Source organism: Tasmannia lanceolata, unplaced genomic scaffold, assembly GCF_043159265.1.
Source record: "Tasmannia lanceolata isolate RefF3 unplaced genomic scaffold, GAP_Taslan_0.1 ptg000025l, whole genome shotgun sequence".
Classification (NCBI taxonomy): Eukaryota; Viridiplantae; Streptophyta; class Magnoliopsida; order Canellales; family Winteraceae; genus Tasmannia; species Tasmannia lanceolata.
The window spans coordinates 12,713,151-12,735,268 of NW_027518702.1; the positions used below are offsets into that span (position 1 = coordinate 12,713,151).

Sequence of the window (22,118 nt, forward strand, 5' to 3'; positions counted from 1 at the left end):
TTCCTTAGTGGTATTTCCTTCTTTTCATTGAGAATATCATTAGTGGAAATCGGTAGTCTTTCAGGTTGCTTCAGATAGATAATTAGGGGAGTTTGCTTTCTTATATGAGTAATGGCCTTAGGAAAATCTAGAAAGTTTGGGATCCTTTCATTTTCTTATCCCCTAAGCTTTTCACTAGTAGTATTAGAATTGTCCTGAGAATCATTCAGCTTTTTAGAAGGGCTTGCATTGCAAGGGCGATGAAGGTGCTAGCCCAAGCCCATCCTTAGGGGACTTGCTCAGTCCGAGTAGCATACCCCTCTTTTGTATATAGGAGACTTGTCCAGTCTCATTCTCTTGCTTAACCTCCTCTTTGTGTGTCGTTTGGTTTTGGGAGAACACCCTACTCGGCTTGGCAGCATACCCCTACCCTTATAGGTATTGGGTTGCACATTTGTTGCACCCTTCGGCTAGGTAGCTGTCCGGCCCGGCTGGGTGTTTCACCTTTGCCAAATATGCACAAGGTCTCTTATTCCTTTTAGACCCGCCCGGTCTCTTTCTCTTCCTAAACCTCCTCTTTGTGCGTCGTTTGGTTTTGGGAGAACACCTTACTCGGCTTGGCAGCATACCCCTACCCTTACGGGTATTGGGTTGCACATTTGTTGCACCCTGAGGGCTAGGTAGCTGTCCGGCCCGGCTGGGTGTTTCACCTTTGCCAGCTATGCACAGGGTCTTTTATTCCTTTTTGCTTGTGAGCTTCTCCTTATTCGATAGTCCATTCGCATAGGAGTCAGCCCTGATTAGAGAGTCTTTGACTCATTCATCCTTTGTAGTGTTATTAGAGTCTCTGACTCATTTGTACTTCCTCCCTAGTGTTATTAGTTAGGAGTTTTTCCATTAGAGACTAACTCAGTCATATAAGAGCCTTCCCTGCTTAGGATCTTAGATTGTTTTCTCTGTTCTTGGGGCACTATCTTTCTTGTTGTGGTTTGTCTCTTTGAGACGCCAGTTTCTTGTTGTGGATCGTCTCTTTGAGACCTTTGTTGCTTGTTTGGGGTTTCCCCTTTTTGCTTTAAGGCTTTGCCTTAGTTTATGGTATTACTTGCGTGTCCCCTTTAAGATTGAAAACATTTAAAGGTTTAGAGCATTGGAAAAGCTTTAAAATCCAAAAACATTAGAAATTTAAAACTCAAAAACATTTGAAAACTTTAAAAATATCAAAAACATTTGAAAATATAAGAAAACCTTAAAAAATCTGAAGTGTTGAGTGTTTATTTTAGAAGCGTAGTTTGAGAGTTCGTTTCGAACTACGTTGGCTTGATCCTCTTCCACGAGGTACGTAGTGCAGCTTGGGATCTTCATCCCAAGTCCAGCCAAACTTTGTAAATAAAAAATGCTTTAACCCTTCAACTTTAAAACCTTGTTTTTAACAAAAATCTTCCTCTAGAGTTAGGAGTTTGTCCTAGATAGAGAGTTTTAGAGTTAGGAGTTCGTCTTTGATTTGTTGTGTGCTTGTTTGTGTTTGTTTTAGAGTTAGGGGTTTGTCCTAGCTAGGAGTGCCTCCGTCCGGTTAGTTGGCGATTCACATCGCCGACTGATGACTAGGTCTTGGATACGTTAGCAATCCTATTGTTTCCCTTAGGGTATACAGCCTAGTTACACGTAGGTTGTAGGAACCACCTGCATTAGCTTAAGGCTAACTTGCATTTAGTTAGGGCATATAGGGTGTCCTAAAATCTACAATTCATTGGAATTTAAATAATCGTTCAAGAAGCTTTAATAATTAGTCCGGTCTTTTAGATCGAGTCTAAGATAGAGGTCTAGGTGTCTAAGGCATCCTAGCTTAGAATAGACGCGAAGAACTACGTTGCCTTGATTCTCGTGGAGGCGGGGATACGTAGGCTTCTTTGGATGAATACCAGACCATCCGAGGACTCGGGCTTAATCATTTAGAGTCTTAGGATTTATTGTGTTGTTATATTGTGTATTTTGTTGTGTTTTCTTATTTTCTTGTGCAGACCCTATACCTTTAGCTGTAGCATGCATGCGTTCGTCCACCAGAACTTAGACACCTGTTAGGCCTGTCACTCATAACCTAGTTGTCATTAGGTGACATTTATTTCGGTTCTTTTGTGTGTGCTTATTTTCATCTCCGAGACATGCATGATTAGATAGACGTTTTCTCGGAGAGGTGTGTTCCCATTTCATATGATTTTCGCCCAAAACTCTTCGAGGTTAATAATAAATGGCATAAGAGACCAAGTGTTCGCACTCGGGCGAATTGGGGGCGCTCTTCGGACCTTCTCCATTCGTCATCAGGCACGGACCTTCTGTATCTCTGGTTATCCATTGCAAACAGAGCATTTGTTTTGGTTCCATGGCGTGTCCATGGATGGCGACTCTGAGTTATTTTAGGTACATCTCGGTTTCGAGCCTTGGCTCCTGATCAGGATGTATCTCATTCGTTTTTGTATCGCCACTCATGCTATGCTGTGAGGGTGGCATCCGTTTCGAGAGTTCCTTGGTAGAGCTCTCTTCCGTTGTGGAGATCTTTGAGGATTGCTGTGGGGATCTCGCGTCCTTCGGCACCGTCCTCGGATCGGGGTCCACAGTAGGATTATCTCCAAACCCCAAAGCTCAGTTATTATGGATTGACAGATTCTTGACAATGCACACATTACAAACGAGTGTCTTGACTACTATCACAAAAAGAGATTTGGTGGGGCCCATAAATAGAGAATAACACTCAATAACATTGCCATAATATAAAGTTGAATCCATAAACATTTCCCAATTTAAGAACAAAAGGAAAGTCTCGGCAAAATAAAGTCATTGTCTGATTTCAATGTTCTTCAAACAGTCTTCAAAAAAAAATTGTAGTCTTCAAATAGGAACTGACAGTCTTCAAAAAAATAGTAGTCTTCAAATAGTCTTCAACTGCAAAAGGTCGTGCAAGAGATTGTAAGCCCAAAGCAATTCGCAAAATGAACACAATCTGTTTGGAACTTCAAATGCCCTGCATGAACAAGAATAAATGATCATCATCTGGCCGTTACAACTGATACAAATAAACCATTTCATGTGAAGTAGAAATTATTCAATGAAAAGGATAGAATATGTGCATAACTGTAAATGTGCATACATGAGTTAGTCAAAACTGCCATTACATGATAAGGAAAAAAATCATTACCTTCATATTGTTGTTCAATCTATATTCAGGTCCTCTTCTTCTTCTTCCTCCTCTGCCTCTTCGTCTTCCTCTACATCTTCATCCTCATGCACCTCCGTTGTGGGCATCTATTGACACGTACAGTAAAGAAAAAAAGGTACTACATGTTAAATCCCGTGAACAATAAATATTTAAGGGGAAAAAAGGAAAACGTTAGCAATAAACCAAACCTCCTTTTTCTTTTTACACGTTGTTTGGTAAACGACCACAAATTCCACACTTCTTCCTCTTGCGCTGGGTTTGAGACTCCTCTAAAGGAGATTTATGCCGTGTTGCCTTTTTCGGGCGACCTTTGCCTCTCACAACTTTGGGATCGCGAATAACAATCTCAGGGGTTTCCCTGATAAAGCTAGAATGCACTTGGCTGCAACTGCATGGCATTGAAATTTGCTCAACCAACTTCTTCTTCTGTTCACATTCTGCTAACCAAGCATCAAAAGCTTCATTCATCTTCTTGAAGAGACTCTTATCACTCTGCATTTCTTCTAGAAGGCGTTGATTCTTCCCTATCAGGCACCATTTCTGAAGAGGAGTAGCGTCATCACTATCTTCTTCTCCTACAGGCACTCCACCAGCAACATGATATCTCGCCCCAATAGTCCATCTATGTAAGATATATCTCGCAGGAATGCTCATTAAACGCTTCAAGGTCATAATGCGGAGTATATGTCTACATAAAATCCCCTCAATTTCAAACTTCCACATGCACATGTAGCCTTCACGCCCTCTTTAGATTCCTCATACACAACCTTCGACGATTTCCATATTGGGTCATCACTGAAACCAACGATGTATTCGATGACGTTGCCATTCTTACATGTCTCCTCTTCCCACAAATCAATACTTTCAGTAAACTTGTTTTGGAATATGGTAAACAATGCCCTCGTATAACAATCTCTTGCTTGGGCTTCCAACTGATTTTTTCCTTTCAATACAGCTTTTGTTGATTTAGTATTGAAGTCTTCTTGAGATTCGGACTTACGACGAGCAACGAGTGCCCTATCATATTGTTGGACAAATTCTTGTAAAGTTGTGTTTTGATTGACGAAGCCATCAAAGAAGGCATTTATGCTCTCACTATGTGAACTGGATACCATGCCAGCAGTGAACGTGCCTCTAAAATAAACTGGCACCCAATGACTCCGCAACTCCCACATTTTCGCTAGCCAGTCTTTTTCACCAATGTTATATTTCTCAACCATCTTTTTCCACTCCATCTCATAATCTGATATTTTTTCCCTATAAAACCAATGAGAGCAATCTTTTTCGAAGTCACTAGTTGGGTCTCTAAAAGCTGGAATATGCTCAACTAGATGCTTCTTAATGTACCAATAGCAGAACCGATGGCGAGTAGTAGGGAATACACTCTGAATTGCATTTCGCATTGCCCCATCCATATCGGTAATTATGCAACCAGGAGCCTTCCCAAACATACACCTCAACTATTGCTCAAACAACCATGTAAAAGTCTCTTCCTTCTCGTCTGCTAGTAGTGCGCATCCAAAGAGGGCAGACTGTCAATGATGGTTCACCCCAGTAAATGGAGTGAAAGGCATCTGATACCTATTAGTCTTGTACGTAACATCGAAAACAATTACGTCACTAAATGTTAGGTACGCAGTCCTTGCCCGTGCGTCCGCCCAAAACATAGATCTTAAATTGCCCACCTCATCCAACTCCATAGAAAAGAAGAAGTTGAGATCTTCTGATCGTTTCTTTTGGAAATGTTCTGCTACTATGACTGCTTCTCTCCTCATATTGTTCTGTCGTCGTATTCTCAGACGGGAAACCACTTGATTGGTTGTGATTTGTGCATATGATCCTTTACATGACTCATTAATAGCCCTCACAATACCAGCAGGCGGCAATCCACTATCTCGGAGCAAATCTATCAAATTCTTACAGGCATTGCTCTCATGGAATCCATTACGTGAACGATGCAATCGTATTCTGTCAGGGGAAGTGAGAGCATGACAATGAGTGGGTTGAAAAGCAGTGACAACCCAGTTACCATTTTTGCATGATATCTCCAACTTCGCTTCACAACCCTCTCACTTATGGCGACGCACTTTCACTTCTTTTCCAACCTGTCTCTTATCATTCGAGTTTCTAAACCCCTCTTTATCGCATACGAATCTCTTCCATATTACAACTTTAGTATCCTTCTTCGAAGTAGCAGTCTTAGCTTTCCGAATTCCAAAGCCTGTAACCAATGCGTATAAATTATAATACCGATAGGCAGCCACTTCGTTCTCGAACTCCAAACCAACAAATGGTACAATACGTATATTGCCCTGACAATCATCCTTAATAGGTGTACTAAAGGTCCCACTACATCCCACATCATTATCACCTTGTACCAAAGCAGCCTTATTAAGATTTCCATCCCCATCAACCATAACTAATTCATCTCCACCATCTTTCTCATTTACTCCTTGAGACTCCGACCATGTATCTTCAATCAAAAGTAACATATTTGCATCAATTTGATCAATGGATAACACACAAGGTTCCAACTCATTACTCCTATCCATCGGTTCTATACAACGTCTTCAATCCCTTCTCATAAGATTGAAGTGAGAAGGAAAAAAATCCCTACCAAAAAACAGAGAAAAGTTAAAAAAAATAAAAATCAATGGTTTAGCTTTTTTGGAAGAGCCGTAGCAAGACGTGATGGATCAAGGGGTAGGATCACCAGGTGTGTTTAGCTACGGAGAAGCTTTCCTTCCTACTAAGGCCCTGTTATGGATTTTGAGAACCGATTGTCAGCCCAAAACTGATTATTGGATCAAATGTACGTTAAATTTTTAGTCCAATAATCAATTTTTAACTCACAATGGGTTCTCAAAATCCAAAACAAACAGGGCCTAAGTGAGGCAATTACTTGAATCTCTATTCAATGAAAAGAAGAAAAGAACTCAAATCAATAGCAATGCATCTGGTGTAAAAGCAGAGGCTACATGAAGTCATGGGGCCCAGTTGAGTTCATCACAAGATGGGTTTATTTATTCTCGTATGATTTGTGGGAAAAAAAACTCCCTGAAAGTATCCCAAAACAGCAGCTACAAAACCCTAGTTTCTAAACAACATAGAAACCCATCCTCAAATCCATGGATATGAGAAAAGTTACAGATCTTTCGAACCAAAAAACTCCCTTGAAAACCCATCTTAAAAACCCCTTGAAATCCATGGATATGAGAAAAGTTACATAAAACTAGGGTTTCGAACCAAAAAAAAAAAAACCGTAGCTCTCGAACCAAAAAAACCTACAGATCTTGAGAAAACCTACTAGGATTCAATCTGAGAGCTTCGAGAGAAATCTGCTTCCAAAAGGAAAAAAAATGAAGAAATCTGAGAGAGGTATTGAAAGAGGAGAGAGTTAGAGAGAAAGTACTTGTTTTGATCTTCAAACAGAAATGAGGAATGAGGGAGAGAAGCCAAAATCCAAGCCAGAACCCTTTCTCTGTCTTTTTTCTTTGTACAGCCGAAATGGGTTTTGGGGTACTTTTAGCGCTGGATGTTTTTAGCGCTGGAATGTTTTTAAAATAACGTCTTCGATCATTCAATCAAGATCCAACGGCTTATAAAATGGGAAGACTAGAGATCGTTTTCTACTCGGCAGACTAGACTCACTTTTCTCATATATATATACACACATACTAGTGGGACCCCAGTGCGATGCACGGGGAGTGGGAAAACATTATATTTAGCTTCTCATGATAGACAATAGAGAAACTGCATATTACAGAAACCTTATAGATCGGAGGGTTGCGACCATCCCATCGAAATGATTTTGGGGGCACAACCTATTTGCGTCACAGCCCATCAAATGGACGGCTTGGAGCATCCTATGGCGTTGACCGCAAACTTAATTTGAAAAATCTGGGTGGGGCCTACAATTTGGCCTTAATGTTTATGCACAACCCACACCAAAGGATGATCGAAACCATTCATTTAATGGGCCACAATGTAAATAGGTCGTGCCCCAAAAATCATTTCCATTGGATGATCACAACTCTCCAAGCTATAGAGGTTTAAGTAATATGCAGTTTTTCTTTAGATCGGAGGGCTATGATTATCAAATTGAGGGTTTGGATCATGGGGTGGTGCGTACAATTCATTTTGAAAAATATAGGTGGGGCCTACCTCGTTCAAAGATTTGAAGAAATCAATATTTGGCCCACCAACTGTGGGGGATAGACCAGTTCAAAGATTTGAAGGGATTAATTTTGGGCCCATCAAAAAGATTTTGAAAAATATTGGAGGGTTTGACCGACCCGTAAGGGTCCGGATGACACGGGCCAGGTCAAAATGACCAGGGAAAATTTACGGGTCACGAATCTTGGACCCGTACCCGGCCCAAGAACTGTACGGACCACATCACAGGTTGATCCAAACCGTCCATATGATGGAACACAACATCAACAGGTTGTGCCCCAGAAATCATTTACATACGCTGATCCTAGCCGCCCAATCTATAGAGGTTTCCATAATATGTTGTTCCTCTTACATCGGATGGTTAAGATCACCCTATTGATTTTTTATTACAAAAGCATAAAGGAGGGGGTAAGATTGAAATTAAGTGGCTTTCATGGGTGCCTTTGTTAAAAAGCATAAAGGAGGGGGTAGGATTGAAATTATGTGGCTTTAACAGGTGCCTTTGTTAAAAAGCATAAAGGAGGGGGTAGGATTGTAAATATGTGGGTTGAATGGGTGCCTTTGTTAAAAAAAAGTGATGTGTAACACAGATTTTTGGGAAAAATTGAAATAATTCCCTTAGTTTCCATTCCTATATATATATATATATATATATATATATATTCCGACATTATAATATGTATAGCTAGATTTTAAGACTTTTATAGGTCCAATAATAAGATTTGGACCTAGGGAAGTGACATATCCACCCTTTTTTTACTTGGATCAGACACCTCTGGTGTATCTAGGACTGCAGACGATTTATTTACTTCATCTAGGAAGGAATTCAACAGGCCTGATTGCCAAGTACACTGGATTTGGCTGTCCCATGTTAAAAAAGGATGGCGAATTTATCATTTCCCTCTGGACTCATAACTAATTCTCAAATCCAAAATGAACCAAATGAAGTGTCAAAGAGACCAACAAGTTAAACAAAGATTACTTCCTTGCTATATTATTATTATTATTATTATTATTATTATTATTATTATTACTACTACAACATAAGAAAAGACTACAACTGGGGTCGGGCTTATAGCTCATTTCTCGAGGCTTTGTTTCTCAACCTTGAGGTTAACCAAAAAAATAAAAGAAAACAAAACAAAACAAAGACTAAGAAAAAAAGGAGGACATGGTCATTTGACTAGGCGGATGGTGAGTCCCCAGTGCTTCTTTGCATAGTCGACGAACTCCTTAAACTCCGAGCCAGGATCTATGCGGCCATTATGGTTGTTATCGGCATGCCTCACTGCTTTCCATGCTCTCAAATCCACGAACCATAGATTCCGGCGACGGAGAGCTGCCTCTAGTTCTTCCACACTTATGGAGCCATCTCCATTTGTGTCAATCATATCAATGGTGATACTTTCGCGACCTTGGGGACCAGATGGAATGATGATTAGAAACCAAGATATATTGTAAACAAACATAACACAAAGAGTGAGTTTGGAATGGAGAATTTATAGATGGATGCCACGCAAACCTTATATTATTCGCCCTTTATTCGAGCTTATAATGCATGTAATTGATACTTCTGTTGATGTAAAGAGGTATTGTAACTATGGGATTTGCTAGGCAATTTTGAGGTAAGCCATTTTTGGGCAAATTGTCTTATTCATTTAATTCATGTGAGGTGACTGTTCTCTCCTGCAAAAGTGAGTCGCGAAATGGCTTTCCTCGAGCGACTAGCATATACTATATATAGTATATTCTTGTATAGAAATATTACTGTCCAGGGATAGTGCAATTCCAATTTTAGCTCACATAAGCACTTCTCTTTATTGAGTCATTGATTGACCAATAATATTTTTCACCTAAATTGCTTTATCAAGACCTGGAAAATTCAATTTCCAAGGAAAAGAAAGTCAGGAAATTTTTTCTTGGTTGTCAAATCATCCATTTCAGTGCTTTAGTAAGGGCTTATTGCAACTAAGGTGCATGTCCTTCAATCTACCATAGAATGAAATTACCTCTTTTATTAAATTTGTCAATATCGAATTATGATGTTGATCCCTTTGCAGATGTTTCAAATCATTCCTAAGGGGCCGTTTGGATACATAGATTTTAGAATCCGGGATTTCTTCAAAATTGTAGCTAAGAGATACGTGAAGAAGTGGATCAACCGTTGTTTTTGACTTCTCGCCCTTCTTTCTGTCAGCAAGAGAGCAACAGATCCTCCAATATTTTCAGGTTTAAGAAATCTCGGAATGCAGGAGAGATTTTTAAAACTTGAATTTCTCACTTAAAATTCAAGAAACGCTGTCAAGACAGCATACAGCAGCTTGATCATGAACCCTCTTTTACACTGTTTTCAAACTAATTAAAAACCTAGATTCTAAAATCCGCGTATCCAAACAGCCCCTAAATCACTTTAAAAACTTTGAAAGTAAGCCATTCAATTTTGCCTCTAGTCGTCCGATCGAACTATCATGCAATTGATTGGCTAGGGCACAATTGATCGATCTTTAGTCATCTTATTAAAGTATCAATCAGAATTTGAGCTAACCTATGACAAATCAGTTAGATGTACAAATCAACTAGAGATTTAAGATGAAGTTTATGAAACTCTACATCCTATAAAAATTTCCATCAAGATTTTAAAATTCTATCGTTCTAGATCGTTCTTCCACTTTGTTGTAATAATACACCAGGCCTAACACGATCTACACGATGGAAATATGAAACAAGCACACGCATATAGATAACAAGAGATAAATTCACCAAACAACCATATAACCTTATAATAAAAAAGCACAGATATGGCAACATATGTAAGGCTATAACATGGAGGGAGATCAACACAAACCTGAAATATATTTACTCAGAGCAGGGTTGCCCTTAGCCAAGGCTGCATGGATGACATTTCCCCACCGCGTCTGCGCAATGTACATGAGCCTCTCCCTCTCAGATTCGCCATCTATTACACCGTTACCATTGGTGTCGGCAACACACATGGCGAGTTTGGATTGGTACTTTGCAAACCAAAGATCAAGACGTCGGAGGGCCTCCTCCAGCTCTTGTGGCCTTATAACACCAGCCTTTTTGCTTGCTATTTGATCTAGCCACGCATCCGATTCCATAACGAAGATCGGATGCCCTGCCCGATTGAGCATAGCCATGATCGCAAGCTTAGCGACGAGAAGTTGCGATGAAGAATGACCCTTGGGAGGACCATTTATAGATAGGCATGGATGTGCACTTAGCTTAATTTCCTTTATTGTACCTTATCTTTAGTCCAAGATGTTGATTTCACCTGTGTCCCTCATTGTTGGTGCTACCGTCCTGAGTGGGAGCCTGTCTAGATATGGGACTATGTGGGACCCAGCCTCATATAGGATAGGTTTAAAGGGTCTAGTCTAAAGCGTTCCATCAACTCCGGAGCTTTTCATGTATTGGTTAGTACTAACATTAGGCCCTAGGATTGATCGTCAAACTTGATCCAATGGTGGCATTGCCAACGTGGTGGTTCTCTTTTATATATCAAGGGACTAAGTTATCCTATCATGGTGGGACCAACAGAGATATGCTGGCCCACCTAATCAAATGGTCCGGATCATTACACATGGCGGTGGGCTGTATTTGTCACGACAGTGGGCCGCTCGTTTTAGCATTTTTTTATTCTATAAATATGAAAGATGATGCATCAATCACACAGCGCAAGATAGCATGGATCCCTGTGGATAGGCCTAGGTACTAGTATAGTAGCATCTCAATGGTCCAAGATTACATGGGCCCATTGATAGCTACGCATCCTACTGCTGTCCTTATTCGTTCTTATCCTGGAAGAACCATTTGAAATGCCTTTATAAAATGGAACTTTTTCTTTCGGTTGATCATATCTCCAATGGATCATCTTGTGGAAATTAGCTAAGGTGCGTGGATAGGGACGTGGGCCCCTCTTCGATTGGATTATGTGAGCCATTGATCGAGGGGCCCACCAAAATTAATTGAAAGACGGAGATGAATCATCTTCAAGACCCTTGTTGGATTGCAGGAATTTTCCAGATAAAGTTTTCTTGTGTTTGATTACACGTGAAACAAAAAATTATTTGAATAGCTACAGTAAGGCCATGTTTGTTTTGGATTTTGCAAACCGATTGTGAGTCCAAAATTGATTATTGCACTAAAATTAAGCATAAATTTGAGTCCAATAATCAGTTTTGGACTCACAATTGGTTCTCAAATTCCAAAACAAACAGGGTCTAACATTGATCAATACCTAATAAATATTTTGAAACAATCAAAAGTTATTTTTCCTGCACAATCCAAACAGCTGTGAGAGACGTCATAACTAGAACGTCATAACTAGTACAAGAATTTTCCAACCCTAGGGTAAGAGAATATTCAATTGTCCTGAGACTGGGAGAAATAAAAGGAGAATATAGACATGGATTATCACATAAAGGGATGCCAGAATAAAGCTCCAACTTCTGTCGTGCATTCTTCTGTTTTTTTACATGCTTAATACTTAGAGAATAAAGAAAGGGCACATAAAAAAAAGGGCGATGATATTTTCACTCCCCCCCCCCATTATGCATGCGCTCCCCTTATAAGGTGAATTGACGTCAAAAAGCGTTAAAGTTGCACACTGTTCACCTCAAATCACGGCATAAGGGGGGGGGGGAAGGGGTGGGGAGCACATGGGTAAGGCAGTGGGGTTGAAAATATCATCTCCCCAGAAATTCCTAAGGGGGGAGAGAATCGAAAAACTCCAACTCCACACTAGCCACTCCTGCTCGAGCGAGATGATCCGCCACCTCTCCATTCCTGACCTAAAATTCAGTAGTCCATTCACTATATTTTTTGTTATTAGTTTCAGGGGAAATGTGGCTTTCCAAGAAATTGCCTAGTAAATTCCTAGTTTCAGATTTTGGGTACTTTATTTGTGGTGTAATTTATTTTGCCAGCATTTGCTCAAATAAATTTGTGGGTTGTTTTGATTTTTAATTCACACACGGACAGGAAATTAACATATGCTTTATTTACTTCCAATCTTTAAAAATCACCAGTATATTATTATTATTATTATTATTTTGAATGGTAGTATATTATATTTTTTTCCGACATTATAATCTGTATAGCTGGATTTTAAGACGTCCAATAATAAGATTTGGACTCGAGAAGTGATATATCCGCCCTTTTTTTTTACTTGGGATAGACACATCTGGTGTATCTATGACTGCAGACGATTTATTTACTTCATCTGGGAAGGAATTCAACGGTCCTGATTGCCAATTACACTGGATTTGGCTGTCCCATGTTAAAAAAGGATGGCGAATTTATCATTTCCCTCTGGACTCATTACTAATTCTCAAATCCAAAATGAACCAAATGAAGTATCAAAGAGACCAACAAGTTAAACAAAGATTACTTCCTTGCTATATTATTATTATTACTACTACTACAACATAAGAAAATACTACAACTGGGGTCGGGCTTATAGCTCAATGGTCGAGGTCTTGTTTCTCAACCTTGAGGTTAACCAAAAAAAAAGAAAGAAGAGGACACGGTCATTTGACTAGGCAGATGGTGAGTCCCCAGTGCTTCTTTGCATAGTTGACGAACTCCTTAAACTCTGAGCCAGGATCTATGCGGCCATTATGGTTGTTATCGGCATGGTGCACGGCTCTCCATGCTCTCAAATTAGCCAACCGTAGATTCCGGTTACGGAGAGCTGCCTCTAGCTCTGCCACACTTATGGAGCCATCTCCATTTGTGTCAATCATATCAACGGTGATAATTTCACGACCTCCTCGAAGATCAGCTCGAATGATGGTTAACGTAGGCATGTAGATATGTTGTAAACAAACATACCACAAAGAGTGAGTTTGGAATGGAGAATTTATAGATGGATGCCACATTGCCACATTGCCACGCAAACCTTATATTATTCGACCTTTATTCGAGCTTATCGTTATTAGCATGTAATTGATACTTCTGTTGATGTAAAGACGTATTATATCTATGGGATTTGCTAGGCAATTTTGAGGCAACCCATTTTGGGGCCAAATTGTCTTACTCATTTAATTCGTGTGAGGTGGCTGTTCTCTCCTACAAAAGTGAGTCGCGAAATGGCTTTCCTTGAAAGCGACTAGCTCACATAAGCACTACTCTTTATTGAGTCATTGATTGACCAATAATATTTTGGGAGCTGATATTTACACCCCTTTTAGTTCTGCGGACACCCGCATTTAAACGCCGTGACCGGCTTGGATGCGTTGTTAGTTAGTACCAAAAAAAAGAAAAAAGAATACTTCTAAAATGACGAGAATACCCTTTCAATAAACCGTCTATGTCATCTCTCAAGATCAAAATCTGTAAACCTCGTTTCTGCTTTTTCTCTCCCAAAACCCAAATCAAAACTTGAAGATCTTTCTCCAATAACTTTCCTTCTTCAATCTATCTTCGGTAAGCAGTAATAGCAGAGTAATCCATCTTCGTCTTCTCCATCCATTCACAACGGAAGAAGGGCGAGAAGAAAGAGGAAGTCGATTTCTTCTCCAAACCATAACCCTAACCCTCACCATGGCCACGGCAATTTCTGGCCAAGCAGGACAATCCCAAGGCGAAGATGACATCATTTTGCCTTCAAGGCCTAAAAGCCTCCCTCCAAGGGAAAGAGTTCTGAACTTTGTTGTTTGAGTGTTCCCTTGGAGGTTGTGATTGTGAATTCAATACCTAAAAGTATAGTGGGAGAGAGTTCTGATTTTTGTTGAATCAACTCCATCCGGATGGAATTGTGCCAAGATATCAAATTTAAAACTGGAATGTTTCATGTCTGAACAATTCGTATTGGAGCTTGTCCTCAATTTCAGTGTCAAGGAATTACTTTCACATATTTTTTCTCTCTAAATTGGATGCCAATATCTAATCAATCCCTTCTCGGGCATTTCACCGAACACTTGAGAAGCAAATCAAATAGCCCAAAATGGAAAACCCTGTTTTCATAGACATGAGATATTTTCATGGCCAGAGATAGAGACACCTGTGATGATGGCAAGCTCTTTTTTCGATTTGAGCTTAGAGACGGAGAGAGCTCGAAGGTCTCCATTTTGGTCGGCCGAGAAAGACGAAATGAGGGTTCCAGAATTTGGTTAGGCGAGATAAAGGAATAGAGGATTTTGGTAAGGCCAGAGAAAGCGGAAAGATTTTGATCGTGAGAGATGGAATAGGCGGTTTATTGAAAGGGTATTCTCGTCATTTTAGAAGTAATCTTTTTTTGTACTAACTGACAACTCATTATTGCCGGTCACCACGTTTAAATGCGGGTGTCCGCAGAATTAAAAGGGGCGTAAATATCAACTCCCTAATATTTTTCACCTAAATTGCTTTATCAAGACCTGGAAAATTCAATTTCCAAGGAAAAGGAAGTCAGGAAATTTTTTCTTGGTTGTCAATAAGGGTGTCAATTTTGGCTCGGGCTCAAAAGCTCGCTCGAGCTAGGCTCGAAAAAAGCTCGGCTCGAATCCTTAACGAGCCTAGCCGAGCCGGCTGGCCAGGCTCGTTAAGCTTAACGAGCCGAACCCGAGTTAGGCCAGGCTCGGCTCGGCTCGGCTCGTTAAGAATTTACTATATTTAAATATATATATATATATATATATATATATATATATATATATATATATTATATGTTAATATGTACACTAAGAGGGTTGTCCAGGGAGTGAAAGGGGGAGACAAAATATGTCACTTTTTTTTGGAACCCCATTTGTTACTTGGACCACCCCCCGTAGTGTAAAAAGAGTAGTCAAATTACACTAGGTAGGGCTGTCCAGGGAAAATGAGGGGTGTGAATTTAATATAACCCAAGCTCGATAAGGCTCGCGAGCCTGACCGAGCCGAGCCGAGCTTTTGAGCTTAACGAGCCGAGCCGAGCCTGGCCAAGCTCGGCTCGTTTACACCCCTAGTTGTCAAACATGCCCTAAGGGGTTTGGATCAAGGACCAAGTTATGGAAAAAAAAAAATCCACAGACAAGATAATTCTTGATCTATAAGGTTTGAAAATTCCCTTAAAAATAGAAAATTTTCAATTTGGAAAAAAGATCTAATTCCCTTGCAAATTCTAGTCCCTAGTAAAAGGATGTGCACTTTGAGAATTCGATGCAACAAGATATGCATGCCCAATCCAAGCTTACCTAATGAAAGGAGATGATTGTCTGTTATAGTGAGTTAATAAACTTGATTAATTAGTATTTTGTTTTTGGGCTGAATGAACTTTTAATTAGTTTGTATTATCTAAGATAACACAGATTTATTAGATTTCAACGTACAATATCATGCTAACGAATTACATGTCTAATCAAGATCAAGATCCATGTAAATTGCATGTGATTAGAATCTCTTTCCAGTAATCATCTTCTAACCATCTATAATTTGGCATAAATGCCGCCATGTGAAGAGATTCACCGAGAAAGCAATTCGTGCCCCTATCATTGAGGCTTCGAATCCTTCTTTTCTTTCTTTTTTTACCATCAGTCCCACTATAGTAGAACATAATCCCTGTTACCAAGTACAATGATTTTGTTTGAAGAAAGAAGAAACACAAAGCATTGATTCATGCGAGGGAATTTTGCAAAATCTAGGAAGATGCAGGCACTCTAGAAAAGAATTATGATTATTTAAGGTAAAAAAATACTTTGATTTAAGAGATCATGGCTACTTTAGAGTAGACATGAGCTTAATCAAGAGAATTTGGGGGTCGAATTCAAGTAGTAATCCCCTTTTCTTCCTCATTGGAGAGTTGCCTAAGATTTTGGAAATTGCTCGTGATTGATGTCTAAGAATCTTATGCCTAGTTGGAGTTCGATGCAAAGCTACTTTAGCAAAAGGATTTTTAAGGACTTTTGGAAACAACCAAAAGTGTTTGGTTGCACAAATGCTCGGCATCCAATGGAATTTTGAAAGAAAAGTAAAGTCGATCCCTCGTTTGGTTGCCAATAATGTATTGAACTTCCAGGAGACTCTCCAACTTGTTTGCCCATGTGGCATTCATGTCCCCTCCTCACTTTCAAACCAAATTCTACAAAATTGGAGAACTTTGGTTGAAAAATCTTAGAAATGGTGCTTCTCTCTCTATTTGTAATGTCACCCTTACTTTTTCCCTTACTCTCTGAGTCTATGCCATGCAACTAGACACTAATGTGATCTATTCACTATTCTCTGAGATGTAATTCTAGACAAATCCAATGCTTGTCACCTCCCTTTTGACTTCTTATTCCACTACTCTCGGAGCTTATGCCGCACATTCAAATATACCGGGGAAAAGATTGTAGTCCATGGGACCACCGACCACCTTTCAAGGGCAGAAATGAACTTGTGGGACCTATCCGTGGGTTTTGGGTAGGTCACATAGTCTCAAACCACCAGGATAGGGGCATTAACTGAATTGGTGGTCCTGTGAACTACCAAAATGATGTATTCAACTTTCATAAAGGACCCTGATATCCAGACTACCACACTTTGATAATCGCACTACTCACTTTGTTTTACACTTTTAGTAGTGGTTTTCACCGGATTAAAACCAACTTTGTCGGTTGGAATACTTTTGGGAGAGCTTGTTGGATCCTTCTTTTTCAGTCTCCGTCTCGATCCAGTTTCCAGATAAGAAAAAAGAATCTCATAAAAAGGGGTCCCATAAAAGAGATTAAGGGTACCCATGTAGGTTTTCCTATGTAAACAGGCCTTAAAATTAGGCATTGCCACCCATGTTAGTTTTCTTATATGTAGGGAGTGAAACTAAATCAAATAAGGCAAACTCACAAATGCCTAAATCTATATATAGAGTGGCAACACCAAGAACCAAAACATTACTGTCTTGCAGTATGATGTATTTTGCCTATGTCATTAATAAATGATTGTACACAAATCACATGAAGAAGAGGGCCAACATGTACATACATACTTTTCAAAAGCAAACTAAGCTCTCAACGGTTCCATGGTTCTGGTCATCATCACCATGAAATCTTCCATATCAACTAATCCATCCTTATCTGTGCCAACTCTTTTCACCATTTTTTGGCATTCTGCCAAGCTGAAATCCTCCCCAAGTCTCCTCAGAACTTCCTGCAAGTCCTTTGGACCAATCCTCCCATCCTTATCCAAATCACATATCCAAAAGGCTTGTCTTATGTCAGTGGCCTTCACCCCATCTCCCTTCTTTTGCACATCCATAAACTCTTTGAAATTGATACACCCATCATTATCCAAGTCTGCAACTTCCATCATTCTCGCCACTTCACCCCCCATTTTCTCCTGCCTCATTTTTTCCAAAACTTCGCGCAATTCTCCCCAAGAGATCTTCCCATCTTTGTCCACGTCTAATTTGTCGAAAACCCATTTCATCTCCTCTGTATTGGGCAGGAAAGTCCTTTTCAACGAGCGACGCCTCATCACGTTTAGCTGGAAAATTAGAAAGTTCAGTTTTCCCACTCTGCCATGGTGCCAAGATTTCAGTTTCGCCATTCTGTGGTGATGTTGATGATGATGTGAGGAATAACAAGTAAAAATGTATATCAGATGAAGGGAAGGATAGAGATTCTCATCCAAAGGTGGATGATAAGAATAGCCCACATCACATTCCAACCCCCCCACCAGATTTAGATGAAGTTTGGTATCTTTGCTCCTCAACCACACTTCCCTGGAAGTAGAAACAACATGTTCCCTTCAGCCAAAGAATCAAATATCCTAAACTTGATGATAGCAAAGCCAAAAGAAGAGAAATGGAGATGGGGCAAAGGTGAAAAGAAGAATTTATTCTAAATGTGCATTGCACACTTTTTATTCTCACTCTTTCTTCTCTCTTTTTTGAAGAAATTACTTGTCATCCCTAAGTAGAAAAAGGAAGAGAATATCAAAGTCCTTCAATTCAAAACATGATCAGGTCATATGGAAGGCTGTGTGCAAAGTTAAGATCAAATGCTTTATGGGGAAGCTAGTCAAGAACCCCATTGCTACTAGGAGTGTTAGAGAATTGACACTATCAGTCCTATGTACAAGGGACAATAAGAAACTATAACACACTTATTCCTCTCTTGTACCCCTGTTTGTAAGGAGTGGAGTTGTGATTTACTCTCACATGCTTCCAATTCTTCAATCTCTCCCTCATCTATTCTCCAAAATGGGATCAAACATCAATTAATAGACCAAATATAGGACAGGCCACTCCTTGACGGACCCTTCTTAGGGAACCCCAATCCAACGGAGGTGGGGGAATATTCCAAAATCATGAGGTTGTTTGTGGCAGTTTAGAACATTTATATTCGAAAACCTATTAATCATTCGGGCGGGCCCAACCCGAACCTGTCGGGTTCAACCAGGGGAAAATGCCGGGTTGTGTTGGCTTCCACTCGGGTCGGGTGGAAGTGACATAGTCACCCCACCCGAACCCGTCGTGTTCAACCAGACGTACCTTAAGTTAGCACCTATTATTTTATTCCCCTGCTCTTGCATTAACTTCTCTTGCGAAGTGACATAGTCACCCCCTATTTTACTTGGGCAGCCCTTCTGGTGTATTTATGAGTGACACTATTTTTTTTATAGCAGGGGCTGTTCTAAGTATAAAAAAAAACGTCAGAATATATTTATTGTTTTGCTGTTTTCTTCTCGTAAGCTGCAACAAGTGTAGTCTTTTCCCTCCGCCTCTATTAAATGTTCTGCCTTTTTTTGTCACATGTAATTATGACTTTTGATCTCACCATTTTAGGAGACTCCATTGCCTTGATGCCTTCTGTATATGGTTCTGTCTTGGAAAATGAGGAGCAATGATGGTCCTGCGTTCATCATTTTTTCCTACAGAGTCAATAAAAACTCCTTTGACTCTCTCAAATAATGACTGCATTAACCGAGTATTCGATGGTATTATGCCAAGTCGACTAGGAGTTTCTTCGACCACGTTTTAACCAGCATCTTTCTTTTTTGAAACACTAGGAGCACATACTACCCGTCCACCCATGAGATGGACGGAGACTCCACCTCATGAAATCGTTCCCTTGTTATTGTATGAATAGTCGCATCATATGTACATAAGACTTACCACCTTACAAATTCGAGAAATTATATGATGACCGACCGTCAAAGTAAAGGGCAGAGAGAGACAAACTGTCTCTCCCTTGATTTTTAATCAGGGGAAAGCACCATTTTTTACTTTTCCTTGGTTTTTTAACCAAGGGAGCAGGTTTTGTCTCCTTCCACCCCTTACATTTTGACGGTCGGGCATCATATAATTTCTCTACAAGTAGTAGCTAGTTTTCTTGTACAAAAAAATAAGAGTACAATCAAAGGGAAATAAATAAGTACGATGAGACTGTAACCTTTTATTTATTGCCCAAGAGCAAATCAGATTAAAGGTTAGGGATAAAGACACTAAGTATATATATGAATAAAACTCATTTAATCAGCTTCATGGTTCTTGTCATCATGGCGACGAAATCATCCATGTCAACCAATCCATCCCCATCTGAGTCCACTGCCTTCACCATCTTTTCGCATGCTTCCATGCAGCAACCTTCCCCCAATTTGCTCAACACTCCAAACAGATCTTTAGCACTGATCTTCCCATCCCCATCCAAATCATACTTGAAAAAGGCACGCTGTATGTCAGTGGCCTTTATCCCCACTCCTTTATGAACACCCATGAACTCCTTAAAATCAATGAAAGAATCTCCATCCACATCAAAAGCTTTCATCATCATCACAACCTCACACTCGCTCGCCATATTTTTATCCAACACATTCAACACACTCTTCAAGTCAGCCTTAGAGACTTTACCATCCTTGTCAGCGTCCATTTTGCTAAAAACCCATTGCATCTCCTTAATGTTTGGCTCGAAAATCCTTGATAAGCTCGAATCTAATCTGTCTTTGGCTGACACCCACCTGAACATTTTAGGTTTCGAAGGGAGCCGCTTCATAATCTTAAACTGGAAATCAAGAAAACTTGGATTTGCCATCCTGTGATGGCGTTGATGATGATCAGAGAAACTCCAATTCTATAGCCATAAATATATGCATCAGATCTCTCCCCACTTTATTCCTGAATAGGATGAGTGTAGGGCTACATATCCATTCCACCACCGGTTACCACCCGCATTTAGCTGTGGGTTGGTACGTTTGTTCCTCCACTATATTTAACAAACTAGGAATGAAGTTCCTTCCAATCCATGAATCAATTAAATGTCGTCAAGTCCTTATCAAAGCCCAAAGAAATAAAAGGAGAGCAAAGGTTGGAGAGGACCTGAAGAATTTATTCTGAGTGCAACAAGTTGCTTTCCCTTATTCTCACTCTTGGTTCTATTTTTTATGGGACATCTTTCTATTCACAAGAAAAAGGAGAAAAAATTACAGAAATGATTGCATTTCAAATTTATCATCACTTCCATAGTCTGGAATAAAAACATCTCTCAACATCATGCCTCATGCAAAATCGAAAAAATGTTAAAAAATAATTTGAAATGTCCTATAGAACTTTAAAAAATTCATTACAAAAACTAATTTTAAAAGTCATATAGAACTTATAAAAAAAAAATCATTTGCTCATATGCTAACATAATGGGTCAAAGTTGTTTTTCATGGTCAAGATCCTCCATCACATCTTGAGGTATCAGAAACCAAGGGAAATTATACGTCGTTTGGAAAATCTAGTGCAAAAGGAGCATGATGTCTTCCCAGCAAAAAATTCAGAGTTTATCACTAATCAACCTTGAGGACAAGGTTGATTCTAAGGGCGGGGGGATGTTAGAATCAATGGTCCTTATTTAGAGTTTAGACCATATTGCAGTAGGTTTCTATTTTGCTCTCCCTAATTTCTATGCAATATGGCTATTCAACAAGGAAATAATCACATAGAGTGCTTCAACACATTGGAGGCTTGAGTTTCCTCGAAATCACTCATTGTTTTCATTTTTCTCTATCATCTTCTTCTCTATTTTCTATTTCGAGCAAAACAGAGATGCCCAAAGCACAAAACTAAGGGAAATTATATGATGAGAACATAACAGGGAGAGAAGCTCAGGAGAATCTTGATCAAGGCCCACTCACCCCATTTCAGAATGATCCGAATCCTTCATCCAGGAACACCTGGATGGGCTTCTCAAACAAAGGCTCCACTAAGGGAAATGATATCATCACAACCATGTTTTAATATTTCCACTAACACATCTCGTCTTTTAGTGTTTAAAGAGCTGTCAAAGTTTATTACAGTTCGCAAAAAGCTCTCACACACCAATTAAAAAAAAGAAAAGAAAAGACAAGGTGGTTTGTGCAATAATTAAAACATGGTTGTACTGATATCATTTCCCCTCCACTAATACGAAATGAATCAAGAAACTAGCACAGCTAGAAGAAGGAAAAAAGGTAGATAACCAGCTACATAGGAGAACTGCTTACTCAGCCCGTAATAAAAAGTAGATAACTGGGATACTTTTAAGGCAAAACGATAAAGGGGACGAACCCTTAATAATTAGCTTTTCAAGTCTCTTAGAATATTCAATATGCTATCCCCATACAAACAGAGATGTGTAAAACAAACTGAGTATTGATGCTATCAGACTATGGTAGTGCAGATATCAGTCCATAGCACAGGTAGAACTGCTTAAGCAGCCAATAAAAAAAAGGGTAGATAACCAGCTACATAGGAGAACTGCTTACTCAGCCCGTAATAAAAAGTAGATAACAGAGATACTTTAACGCAAAACATTAAAGTTTCGTTAAAGGGGAC

General features: G+C 39.6%; 1 protein-coding gene, 1 long non-coding RNA gene and 2 pseudogenes across 3 annotated transcripts; all 4 read right to left on the reverse strand.

Moving 5' to 3' along the window:
- Nucleotides 1-2,794: 2,794 nt before the first annotated feature.
- LOC143858018 (uncharacterized) lies at nt 2,795-7,918 on the reverse strand. Of its 2 annotated transcripts, XR_013238840.1 has the most exons (3): nt 3,379-7,918; nt 3,170-3,276; nt 2,795-2,995 (listed from the first exon to the last, which is right to left on the reverse strand). It is a non-coding gene; the product is annotated as an uncharacterized LOC143858018 (long non-coding RNA). The 2 variants fall into 2 exon arrangements; XR_013238839.1 differs by having other exon boundaries at nt 3,170-7,918.
- Nucleotides 7,919-8,333: 415 nt separating this feature from the next.
- LOC143858317 (uncharacterized) lies at nt 8,334-10,583 on the reverse strand. The gene is made up of 2 exons (XM_077368972.1): nt 10,212-10,583; nt 8,334-8,780 (listed from the first exon to the last, which is right to left on the reverse strand). The coding sequence occupies exons 1-2, from the start codon at nt 10,522-10,524 to the stop codon at nt 8,542-8,544; spliced, it is 552 nt and encodes a 183-aa protein (XP_077225087.1). The 5' UTR covers nt 10,525-10,583; the 3' UTR covers nt 8,334-8,541.
- Nucleotides 10,584-17,320: 6,737 nt separating this feature from the next.
- On the reverse strand, nt 17,321-17,866 carry LOC143857655 (calmodulin-like protein 30 pseudogene; annotated as a pseudogene).
- A 1,818-nt stretch (nt 17,867-19,684) lies between these two features.
- On the reverse strand, nt 19,685-20,564 carry LOC143858133 (calmodulin-like protein 30 pseudogene; annotated as a pseudogene).
- Between the last annotated feature and the right edge of the window lie 1,554 nt (nt 20,565-22,118).

What these genes read in the sequence shown, in the direction of transcription:
- LOC143858317 (XM_077368972.1), bottom strand. Translation starts at nt 10,524, where the DNA reads ATGGCTATGCTCAATCGGGCAGGGCATCCGATCTTCGTTATGGAATCG. An exon ending in TCTGAGTAAATATATTTCAG is followed by an intron (nt 8,781 to 10,211) that starts GTTTGTGTTGAT and finishes CTGGTCCCCAAG; the next exon opens with GTCGCGAAAGTATCACCATT.